The sequence below is a fragment of the Apodemus sylvaticus genome, chromosome 18, assembly GCF_947179515.1.
Source record: "Apodemus sylvaticus chromosome 18, mApoSyl1.1, whole genome shotgun sequence".
NCBI lineage: Eukaryota > Metazoa > Chordata > Mammalia > Rodentia > Muridae > Apodemus > Apodemus sylvaticus.
Genome location: NC_067489.1, coordinates 4,217,295 through 4,229,614, shown reverse-complemented (window position 1 = coordinate 4,229,614; position 12,320 = coordinate 4,217,295). Strand labels below are relative to the sequence as shown.

General features: G+C 42.4%; 1 protein-coding gene across 1 annotated transcript in view; it reads left to right on the top strand.

Annotated features, from left to right (window-relative positions):
* Window positions 1-12,320, top strand: part of Efnb2 (ephrin B2) — a 42,103-nt gene that overhangs the window by 26,038 nt on the left and 3,745 nt on the right. Inside the window, exon 3 of the mRNA XM_052162273.1 lies at window positions 11,543-11,635. Within this exon, the coding sequence (XP_052018233.1) occupies window positions 11,543-11,635 (93 nt within the window). The remainder of the gene's footprint in view (window positions 1-11,542; window positions 11,636-12,320) is intronic.

Sequence of the window (12,320 nt, the reverse complement as noted above, 5' to 3'; positions counted from 1 at the left end):
GTGCAAAACTGGAAGGCTCTGCATGCACTGCTGGAAATTTTTTAAGCATATATTCCATTTTAGGAGGGGAAAACACAAAATAAAGAAATATTTGCACAAGTGAAAACAAAAAGCAATATTAAAGAGTCAGTATAAGTTTGCTCCTCATTCTGATGGAGCATATGTTGCATATCTTTGTTTCTGGCTTTGATTTGCTCGTCTTGGGTGATGACTGTGGCAAGTTACATTAACATACTGAGTCTCTGTACTGTCTCAGAGCAGCTTTTTTAGATACCCCTTGCCATAAAGATAGCTTTTAGAACATGTAAGAGCACATGGCGGCCCTAAAGAGATTATGGAGTTTCCTCAGTGGATTATTTATGCATGGGAGATGTCCAGCAGCCTCGCTCCTTCATTGGATACTGGATGGCTTTAGTGACACAGAAACTACATCCTGTCTTCCTGTCTCCTGCCTTAGGGGCGAAAACTTGTGTTTGATAATGTCAGTGCGCCCAGTTGCTGAGTGGAGGCATTTAAGCACATTCCCAGTTTCCTCCATGGCTCTTCTTCTTGTAATGGAACTTTGCCAGAGGCCATACTATAGAAGGAACAAAAGAAGAGTACACGCCATGCTTAGAAACACAGTTGGTCCAGGAGCTGTGAGTCTGAATCTGGCCACCCCGGGCTTTATGTATCAATATATCTTCTCTTCCTTAAAAATCATCATGCGTGCCCTCGCTCACGAGGGCAGTAAAAACACTTCCTATGAGGACAGATTTGTCAGGTTGCTGGTATCTGCCTGTAGCTACCAACCAAGAGTAAGTTAACAGTAGAACTGAGAGGCAGCGAGAGACCGAGGGCTGAAGGCAGAAGTGGGCTTCGTTGAGAGAGGGGTAGCCTGGGAAGGATGGGTATAGAAAGCATCCTTGGTTTGTAGTCTGGGCAGCAACAAAAGCACAGAACATTGCCCAGCCTCAGTCACTCTGGACATCTCTACTCATTAGCACTTCCCACTTGGTGTCATTAGAGTCCTTTTGTTTCTGTTGACCAAGAAGCACACACTTAAGTGTGGTTTGTTCCGGAATCTCCTGGGCTCGCCAGCAGGTTCTCTGACAGACCCTGAAGGCTCAGACAGGAAGGAGTGTTGACACACCTACAGTTGGGGCTCTTTCTTTTCAGTTCACCAGTCTCTCACATGCTCTGGTTCCCTAGGACACAGGAAATATCAACCATCATGCCAGGGTAGCCCCTTGGGTTCCATCTGTAGCAAGCCTATCCCAAAGGTCAGAAGGGTCCATGTTGAATTTAATCTAAAGAAAGCTCAGTTTTGCACTAGCCTATCTTGAGACTGTACCAAGATACTTGGGGTTCCCAAGTCTAGCAGAGTCATGGCCACCTGGATGCTAGCCTGGGTGGTACAGAGGATCAGAGGATAAGGCCGCCCTAGGTGGGATTCCGGTCACAGCCATTGTCATCTCCTGGGAAACAGGGACCACACACTCACGTAAACCAGACCAGATATAGGCCTGCCATTACCACCCCCTGCTCGGAAAGTAACGACTGATCCCAGCATGAGGAGCAAAAATGGAGGAGGGCTAAACACTGTGAATACAAAATAAATAAGATGAGAAATAAAGGACTTAACATAGCCAAAAAAATTATTCAGAATAAAACTGTCTTTATTATTTCATAAAACTCATCTTTATATCTCTACCCTTGTATTTATAGCTTGTTAACGGTTCACATAGATTTATAAATAATTGAACAATGCTAGAGACCTAGTGCATAAAAGAGGACACGTTTCTTTCTTAACAGCCCTTAAATATTCATCACGAAGATAAAATTTTCAAGCAAAATAAAACACTTAAAAAAAATAGCCAAGAGGCATAGACAGACATTTTGGAGGGGGAAAAAGATTACTTTGAGAGAAACTGATTTATATAGTTCTTAAGAGGCTCGAATTTATTCCTAAAGCACTAACTCTGAGTCTGCATGTGTTTGATCCTTGGGGGAGTACTGTGGCCTTCATGCCCGTTTCACTTTCAAGTCTAGCAGCACAGGAGATAGAAATTTTTTACTGCTGTGAAGAAACCCAAACAGTGTTAGTGGCTTAGAACACTTTATGTGCCATGAAACATCAGGGCCAAAACTCAATGCGGGGGCCTTCAAACTCTTAGGTCTCCATTTTAAGTATGTAACTGTGGCTACTGGGCCATGATGTGTGCACCGTAAAGGGAACATATAGATATGCATGATATATGTGCAGGAGTAGCCAAGAAAGTACACATAGAAAATAATAGTGATGATGGTATACAGTCATGCAAAGCACACACATGACAGTGCAGCATGCATACTTACACATATATAGAGAGGGTAAAGACAAGAGACAGGCATAATACATGTGGAACTGTGTTAAGCTCCTACAATATAAGTAACAAACTCTGCTTCTATCAAACATGTTGGCAGTGATGCTCTGTCATACATTATATAACATATAACCAACTCAGTCATACATCCCGAGCTAAACTAAGAAAATCCTACAAGCTGGATGCTACAGGTCCCAGCTACCCAGAAGACCAAGTCCAGGAGTCAAAAACTAACTGGGCAACATGATACCGACAGGGTAGAAAGATGGCAGAAACTCCTTTGTTCACACTTCAAATTTTTCTCTCTATTTTTAAACCTACTAATAGATCTAAAATCTTTATGGCCTTTCTCCCCCCCCCCCCCCCATTAAGGTTATACTAGATTTATTTTATGGCATTACCAAGTACTTTGAGCCCATCAACAGAAGTTGCTAAATAATAATGTAATTAAAATCAAGTTAGTTCAGTATAAGGCCAGAGACATTAAGACATGTTAAAAAGCTTCCTTGGCTAAATGCACACTGCCTCTGTGTGTGTGTGTGTGTGTGTGTGTGTGTGTGTGTGTGTGGTAGATGGTGAGTGATGGTAGATATATGGATGGTGGGTGGTAGATGAGAAGATAGGTGGATGGTGGGTGTATGTGTGGATGGCTGGGTGGATAGCAGGATGGACTGATAGACAGCCCAGTACTGGGCAAGAGCATAATCAATCTGATATAGAGAAACTAGACTATGTGTTACTGAATGCTAACTCTGCTTAAAAGTCACTTTGCATTAGTGAATCAACCTAGCTTTATTAAACTATGGAATGAAGTTAATCCTTTCATTGACATAAATGTCTGAGAAATTGCCCCAGATTCTTTGAATAGAGAACATGTGTCCTGCATGTACCAGTAAGGCTCACACAAAGGACAGATTTAAACAGGGGTACTTTATCAGGGTTACTGCTGGCCTCTCAATGGGCAAAGCAAATAATCTTATGACCATCTAAGCACTGCGTGCCACAAGGGTAATGCTGCCTCTTCTGAAGCGTCCCGTCCTGAGCTGTCAGCAGGCATCAGTTCAGCCACTGCACAAGTTGCTACCACCAAGCCATGGACTCTCCTCAGATGGATGTTTTCTACTTCACTGCTGCTCTTTCTGTAATTACCGGTCATTAATATCATTGCCTGCAATTAGTGACAGTTGGGCAAACAAGAGGATCGGGGGATGTCCTTCCCTGTCGTGGGATGTCCATGGGTAGCGGGGACAGGGAAGGACATCCCACACTAACCCGTTCCTAGATAGATATCTCCATAGGACCACAAAAATATTTTAAAAATGAAGAATGTTAAAAAAAGAAAAAAAAAAAGGACCCACAAACCAGAGAGCAGAGAATGGGTTATGTGCTACAAATAATCCACTGAGCTGCTATGGCTCATAATTCAGGGTATTTTCATGAGATGTTATCACTGTCTTGAATAGGAAGTGTGCATTTTAAAAACCTGGGGTTTTAAGTTAATAAACAATGAGAATTATGTCTTATCTTTAGAACTATTATATCATTCTTTTTTTTTTTAATGTGACTTTAGTCATTACTATTGAAATGGTCATCTGGCAACCTATTTTTAAAACACAATTCTCTTAGTAGTTGTAGGGGTAATTGTTACTGTACTGTAGGTTTTACTATCCTCATTCTAATGACTGTCTCTGGATTGTGGCAATAAACACCCTAGAGTATGTAAAATAAGAAGAGTACTTTTTAAATGATGTTATTTTTAAAATTTATTATTATTATTAATTTTTGCTTAATGAGAAGTCCTTGTCTATGCAAGTCACCACAGAGTTAGTAAGAAGTTAGAGTTATACTAGAAGGCAGCATTTTTTTTAACCGAATTCATTTAAAAAAAAATCAAGAGACTGAATTAGTGGGAACAATATTTTGAGTAAAAAATACATAGTTTCGTAAATGCTGAAGCATCTCCCAATTAAAACAGGACCAGGGGCCCTTTATGGCCAGCACTGTTTTCACTTTTCTCAGGATAGTGTCCGGGGCCGAGATGGTGCAGGCTGAGTAGCCCTGGCCTGAAACTCAAAGCCCCAAATCCAAAACTTTTGGTGCTGACAACTCTATACAAACATCCAAAATTCCAGAAGATTCCACAGTCTGAAAGGTTTTGGGTACTGAGCATTGAGACTTCTTTCTCAGCCCATAGCACAGACTAGCCTAAAAGTCACCATGTAGACCAGGCTAACTCACAGAGATCTGTCAGTTTCTGCCTCCTGAGTGCTGGTATTAAAGGCTTGTGTTGCCTGGCCCTCAACCTGTTTTCTTGATGTACTTTCATATATGTATATATGCACACACACATGCACATGTGGGCGGACGCACACATTCTCGCACATGCGATATAGATACATGGGGCACAACGCATATGTCTGCTATGTATTCCTGTTTCCTCTTTTGTGAACCGTTCTCTTTTGAGGACTACTTATCAAAGGTAACTGACTCATCCAGAATAGGCACATACTTAATCTTCGTATAGTTTTCCGTGGTTGGAAGGTTTTAGGAGTAACCTGTGATAAATTATAGTTTCAGCTATGGCTCTCATAATTAGATATTGCAGCTGTTCTCCCAACTGATTGTTACCCCTTGGGGGTCCAAGCCTTGTTTACTAGGCTGACTCTTGCACACAGGACTGTGTAATGTCCTCAGCTCCTGAAAATGGCCAAGCAACTGATGGCCATTAAAGTCTTTCCAGTGTACATTCACATAAGAACAGCTTGCTAGAAGACATGTCCAAGTGGGTACATTTTTAAAGACTTCTGTTTCTGAACTGTCAGTGAACTATCCCATCATAGTTTATATAGAGTGCTCAGACAATAAAATCAAGACAACACTCCAAACACACACAGGAAACCCTATCTATTTGCACTTAATGCACAGCTTCAGTCATCATTCCTTAATGCTGGAAGAGAAGAGGGGATGCCTAACTTTTGACTTTTTGGGTTGGCTTTTTCCAACTCATTTTGCCCAGTGCACAAGCCAAGAGATTGTGTCATATGTTGTGGAAGCTGCTGAGCCAGTTTTTCTCTATGTGTGATTGGAGATTTTGAAATACAGTAACAATGACACAGTTTTGATGGGAGCAATTGATTCTTCCCATGAGTTGGGCGTGTGTTCCCTGGGATGAGAAACACGCATGTCTTCCGTCCCTGCTGGTGTATGATGTTTAGGGCTGGACAGTTTCCTACCTGCTAAGAAAGTTCGTCAAGTGGGAGTGGAAGCCCAGCACAGAGCCACACTGTGTGCTTTCTTATTGTGTGTGTGTTTTTTGTGTTTTGGTCAAATGAATGTTTCTCTTTGAAGATGTTTTGCTTTGTGTTCTTGTTTCTTCATGGGGCACTTTGAGGGACTGTGCATGGTGCTTCTGCTCAAGGTCAAGGCTTGGTATGACGGAATGAGATACTCTGAGACAAGGATGGCTGGACTCCTCCTGTTTAGCCAGATTCCTGTTATCTCTTTGGAAATCAAGGAGATACATTCCACATTTTCCCTCAGCAGCCACAGTGGAAAACATAGTAGAAAGAAAGAAAGAAAGAAAGAAAGAAAGAAAGAAAGAAAGAAAGAAAGAAAGAAAGAAAGAAAGAAAGAAAGAAAGAAAGAAAGAAAGAAAGAGAAAAGAAAAGAAAAGTTCCTCTTCTTCCCAGTGCTTTTAACTGATGTTTGTTTCAGACATTGTCTCATTGTCCTTTTTAAAAACAGGCATTGATTTTTGGCTTTTCCTGGACATTATTAGTTCTGTGTTTAGGACTTTTTCTCCTTCTGTGTCAGTTATTTCAGAGAATGACCTTGCTAACCGAGCCATGAAAATGCATTAACTTGGGCTCTAAAGACTGAATCCTGTCTCTGTGGTATATACTCTGAATCCGTATTGTCTTTTTTTGGAATTTAAACTGATACTGGACTAAGTAGAAAGAGCTTAGCTTCCCCAGCTTATGCGTTGACATTAAATAACTGCATCTTGTCCAGCATCTGTGTTTCTCGACTTATATGTCTCATGCTTTTGTTTTATTTTGTTGGCACTCAGAGATGTGACCCTGGCAGGAGGATGCAGCAGTCTGGGTCTATGTGTTGGGGTGACATTAAAGTCTTGTGTCTCTCTGGGTGATGCTTTTTCAGTTTGCCAGTTAGGCCCCTGCTAGTTTTTTCAGATGCCTGTGCTGAACTTGGGAGAGGGGCAAGTAGAAAGTCTCACCCAAGAAATTGTAGTTCGCATGTGGTATAGAGTGAGCGGACAAGGGCAGTACAGATAGAATTGGTGTTGACAGAGATTCTTATAAAATGCTGACCGTTAGCTAATCAAATCGTCAAGGTCAGCCCTATGTAAGGACACAGTCTCTGTAGTTTTCCTGACTTCATGATCATCATGTCTCTCTTTGGTGAACTTGCTTTGATTAGTTTACATATTTACTTTCAAATGTCTGCCAATCTACAAGTCCCTCTTGGCCACTTGAAATAGTGTGACCAGCTCTCCATAGTGTGAACACCCATTCATATACTATTTTTCCCATAGGACCCAAAGATGTGTCCTTTAATGGGATTGTCCTGGATCATAGAATGTCTCTTTGAGATCAAGGCCCACATGTGAGCTATCTAACCCTCCATCTGAGGATCTCACTCTTTTCTACTGGACTTACTACACCTACAGCTGTAGCTTGGCTTTGGAGCAGAGCAGATACATCCACACAGAGACACACTGACATGCAGTACTCATCTCTGTGGGGATGGTCCAAGACTCAGGCATCTTTTTCTCTGTGTGGTCTATTTACCAGCTCTCACCTCTCTAGCACTCTGTGTGCTCGTATAGCAAGCATCACTGCCCAGAAGATCTGCAGATAATTGGGAACTCAGGCATCTCAAACTCTGTAGAGTTGGTTTGTTGTTTTTTATGTTTTGAGACTGAGTCTTCTTATGTTTCCTGCACTGGCCTCAAACCCTCAATCCTCATGTCTTAGCCTTCTGATGGCCAGGATTACAGACATGGAAACTGTGCCCAGTTCAGGGTGCTTTTCTGCTGAGCAGTGGTCTTTGCTCCTTCCAGAGGAGACAGGAAGGCGTAGTGATGCTCTGAGTTAGACCCAAAAATCAAGGGCTTTTAAAAACCAGCTAGCTATAAAATGCCCAAGTATCTTTATTCGGCCCACCTCCCAACTGGATAAAGTTTTCAAGTAATTTTCAATCTTCTAAAGTCTATTTTCCTCCCAACTAGGCCAGGGTAGAAAAATGTCTAGGCACTAAATAAAAGCTTGGATATAACAATGTTATTTTTCCTGTCCCTTGGTGATTAGATGTGATTTTATCCATTTGGTAATACAATGATTATGGCCACATTAGATAATGCTGGTGGATTGATACAAAGGAAAACTAAGCATAATGAAGTAACGTTTATTTTTACTCTTTAAGTTAAAAATTCCCAGGGACATTCAAATGAAAGCTATAAATAGTCGTGAAACTATCTAGTGAAATGGAAATAGATTTTATTGCCAAGTATTAGCAATTTTCTTGTGCTTCAAAATCAGTGCTGAGCCTTTTAAAGCTTCTAGGTTCCAGGTCGATGGGGGTGAGGATAAGGGACATCAGAACACTAATCTTGTGATGTGCTTCAGTAGCTCATAGCCAGGAACACAGGGCCATCATTCTTGTAGGGGCAGGCCCACTAGACTTAGAATTATTCTAACTCTTGGGGACATGTAGAAAATCACACTTATAGCAGATCTAAGGCTTATATCTCATATAAATAAGGCTTTTATTACTGTGTTACACTCAAAGATTTCTGTTGGTAGGAACATCTGAAAATGAATTTTCCGTGACACGTTGTCAGATGGCAGTCTAGCAACCGAAGTAACTAATATGGCTTGCAGTTTATGGGGATACGAACAGACAGTCCCATGCCATTTGAAGGATGAAACTGCTTGCTCACCTCTAGAGGGTCTGGAGGTAATGAGAGGCCCTGGCCTCAGCTGGATTTCTCATTGTGCTCATCATCCTGTCAGGGACCCCACCCCAGGCACTGAATAGTCCACTCACACACGTATAGGACACCTCAGGGATCTCTGTCTGGGAGGAGAATCTGACACGCTCAAAGACACAAGAGTCACAAGTGCCCTACACAGTTCCTGATCCTATCAAGATGACATCAGAATTAGACCTCACACTTCCCTGTGACCATGACCTTTTGTAGAGGCATGTGGAACTGTACCATACAATTCACTCATTTAACAACAGTTGATCATGAGTTCTTCCCAGGCTCGACTTCCGACTTTCATAAGTCCTAAGTTAACTTAAAAGGCTCCACCCCTCCCCAACCCCCCATTTCTATTCTCTCTCTCTCTCTCTCTCTCTCTCTCTCTCTCTCTCTCTCTCTCTCTCTCTCTCTCTGGTTAATCAAGGGGAAAAAAGTTTCAGCTTTTAAAGCTGTGAAGTGGTTCCCATTTTACACAACCTCTCTCCCATACTTCTGTGGTCTCTAGCTTCTAAGGCACAGACTGAAATTTGATTTGAATTTCTTTAGAGATCCTTACAACTGGGGGGTGGGGGGATGGTTTGTTCATCTTTTGGGGTAAATCTGGGGAACTCAGCCCAGATGTTCTGATTTAGAAGAGGCACTGACCTGCAAATTTAAAAGTGTTTATTCTCCCCTTCTGTGCTTGGAATTCATCAGTGGCCCTGAAGGTACAGGCACTTGCAGGTGGTGGAGGTTCCTTGCCTGCCTTCTTTCTGGTATTCAGTCTTTTTCTTGATCTGAAACTGATTTTTCCCATCAAGATTAAACCAAAGAGGTCTGTTATCTTCCCTGCCTCCCCTCTAGTTCACCTTCCCCCCATATACCCCACACTCACTATCCTTCTTGACTGCTTGTAATCCTCCCTGCTCCTGTAGTTCTCCCCCTTCCTGTAGTCCTCCTTGCCCCTATAGTCCTCCCCATCCCCTGTAGTCTTCTCCCTCTGTATTCCTCTCTGCCCCCAGTAATCCTCCCTTATCCCCTGTAGTCTTCCCTGCCGCTATAGTCCGCTCCATCCCCTGTACTCTTCTCCCTCTGTAGTCCTCTCCCTAGTAGTCCTTCCTGACCCTGTACTCCTCCCCCTCAGTAGTCCTTCCTGTTCCCTGTACTCCTCCACCCTGTAGTCCTCCCTGCCCCAGTACTCCTCCCTCCCCCCTGCTTAGCTTTTAGTTATTACTGTCCTTTGTCAGATGGGTGTTGAGACTTTTAGCAAGAAAAGAAAAATTGTTTATTTAACTTTCAATAGGAGACACTTTAGCATGAAGCACCTTATGTATTTGTAAGTCTACAACTTGGCATTCTCCTCCAATTAAGCAAACTAGACATTTGATAGGTGATTTAACAAACCAGATCACTTTTCTACTTTTTTTTCTCTGTGGAGACTTATCCTGTCTCCCAAGAAATGGCATGAAAGAACTCTAATCAATAATTGAAGATTCAGCATTGCCCTAGATCACTTTAGAAACAGCGCTCAGAGGAGCCCACACACATTGTGAGAAGCCTTAGGAGAGAGGCTCTGAGGCTGAGCTACTGTTTTTGCAGAAGGGAAAGAGAAAGAATAGGAAAATAGTAACAATAACAACAAAGGCCCTTTTTAGATGCTCAGAACCATTCTCTCTAGACCGATATTTTGTTTTCTCTGCAGTCTGCGAGTGAATAGATACTGTGTAGCTTACTGCAACTCCCCAACAAAGTTCTTATGGCTACTATTAGGTATTTTCCCAGGAAAAACTTAAGTGTCAGCAACAGCAGAAGAATGAATTGCAATTGTGAGAGCTGACTTAGGCTCATTCTCAGTTAAGCGCAAGATACTTATTCGCAGAAAAGGTTGCTTTTAGGGAAAATATGAGCATAGAAGTCGATAATTCTAGAACACAGAAGGAAATTTGTGTGTACTTTTTTTCAATTACCCAGTAAGTGCGAACTTTTGCTCTGGAGGCATTTGGAATTGTTAGGTGATGATGATACTCTTGGAAAAGCCGAAACAGCCAAATCAAGGAGTTGCAAGCACACCTGTCCGGTTTTCATTCTCTGAGTGTGGTGTTTGTAGACAGGACTTTGATAGCCAAAGTGGAAGGTGATTGAAGTTACAGACGTGTATATGAAACACTTCTGTTCCTTGCCCCTTGAACTCAAGGGGAAGCAGTGTCCAGCGCATTCCACCCTCTCTTCCTACTCAAACTTGAACTGTAATTGAAAGCCTGCTCCTCATTACATGGATTGACAGCCCATCTCTTTACAGCTTTAGTTACAAAGCCATTTAGAGATTTCACAGGCCTAAGGACAAATAGCTACGAGTAGAGGTAGAACATGGCTGCTTAGAAAGACAGAAAGACAGTGGTAGAACGGAAGTCTTTCCTCTGGCCCCTCACTGTTAAGGTGGAAAGGGAATCCACTTGGCGAATGTGGGACAAGGTGGTTCCCTCACCTGGTTGTAGCCAAGTTGTCACAGGGCCCGGACAGGGAAGGGAGTATGCTAGCCCTCTGTCCAGCTAGAGCTTTCTCCAGCAGAAAGCCTGGCTGAAGAGGCTCATGGGGGTTGCGGATAACAGGTGCTTGCTGGCATTTACGCAGTGAGGAGGCAGACTTGGAAGACCTGAGTTCTAGGATGGTTCTTCAGTACATTTCAGGCTGGAGAAAGGAGCGAGGGGGTGTGAGAAGGCTTCCCTGCCAGTGTTTGCAGAACTTGGACGCTTGACAAGCAGAGAGCATCAAGTTAATTGTTCTTGAAGCAGGAAGTCTGGAGTGGAGGAAGCAGGTGTTGGGAGATGATTGCCGAGTTTCGAAATTACCGGGTTCGCTCTTTTGTGCTTTCTGGTGTGGCCCCCTCTCAGTCCGTGGGCATTTGGAGCATGCTGTCCTTTTTACCTGTAGAGCAATACGAAATCAGATGTGTACGGGAGGGAGTGTTTAAGCACATTTAGAAGCAGGTAGCATACAGAGGATGCAACAATGATTCCAGGATCCATTTCCCTTCATTTCTGTTTCTGTTTCTTTTTGGCTTTCAGCATTCCATACATTCAGAGAACTTGTGACAAAGAGTGAATTCTTATTTTTCAAATTGGTTTCAGACATTTCATGTTCATGTAATCTTGCCTATTGATTTCCTGATTTTTCTTTATTTTTTTGTTTTGTCCATTTTATTTTTAATCAGCTACATCAAATGGGTCTTTGGAGGGCCTGGATAACCAGGAGGGAGGGGTGTGCCAGACAAGAGCCATGAAGATCCTCATGAAAGTTGGACAAGGTAAAGATCATCTGCTTCTTTGTGAAGCCACTGTGACCTGGTGTATCCCCAGCTAGTGTGGCACCAGGTGATGCTCACTGTCACCCCTCTTTTTAGTTTTGAAGGCAGACCCTTCTCTGCACTTTGAACCACTGGCAGAATATCCCCCAAGACAATAGATATGCTCAGCTTTTCTTATTGGAGATCTCTCTAAAGGTTCAGGTCAGCAAGACAGAGTATCTCTGTTACCACAGAAATGCATGTTTCTCCTTACAATGCAGAACACCTCTTTGATTGAAAAATCAGAGTATCCAGTATGTAAACAGTGGTTCTGCAGCTTTGTTTCATTTTCAAATCCGGACAACCAAAGAGCCGTGTTTTCATGTAGAATAACCTATTGTGCAGGAAGAAAGAATTATTCTTCTAATTAGAAACCGGTATAGTAGTCAATCAACTTGCTCAGTTAAATTGAAATGTCATCTGCAATGCTTTGACTGCCAAATGCAAGGATCCCTATAGTTTCCACAGATGGCCTCCCAATCTAAACCTCCGAAATAACTAGGATAACTGTTCTGATTAAAAAGGAAGATTATATTCTTGTATTTCACAGTGCTTTGCATAAAGAGTCTTATGTTCGTTGCTATTCATGCCTCTTGAGATATCTGTGCAGCTCTGAAGCTAGCTATAGTCAGATGTCTGTGCCATG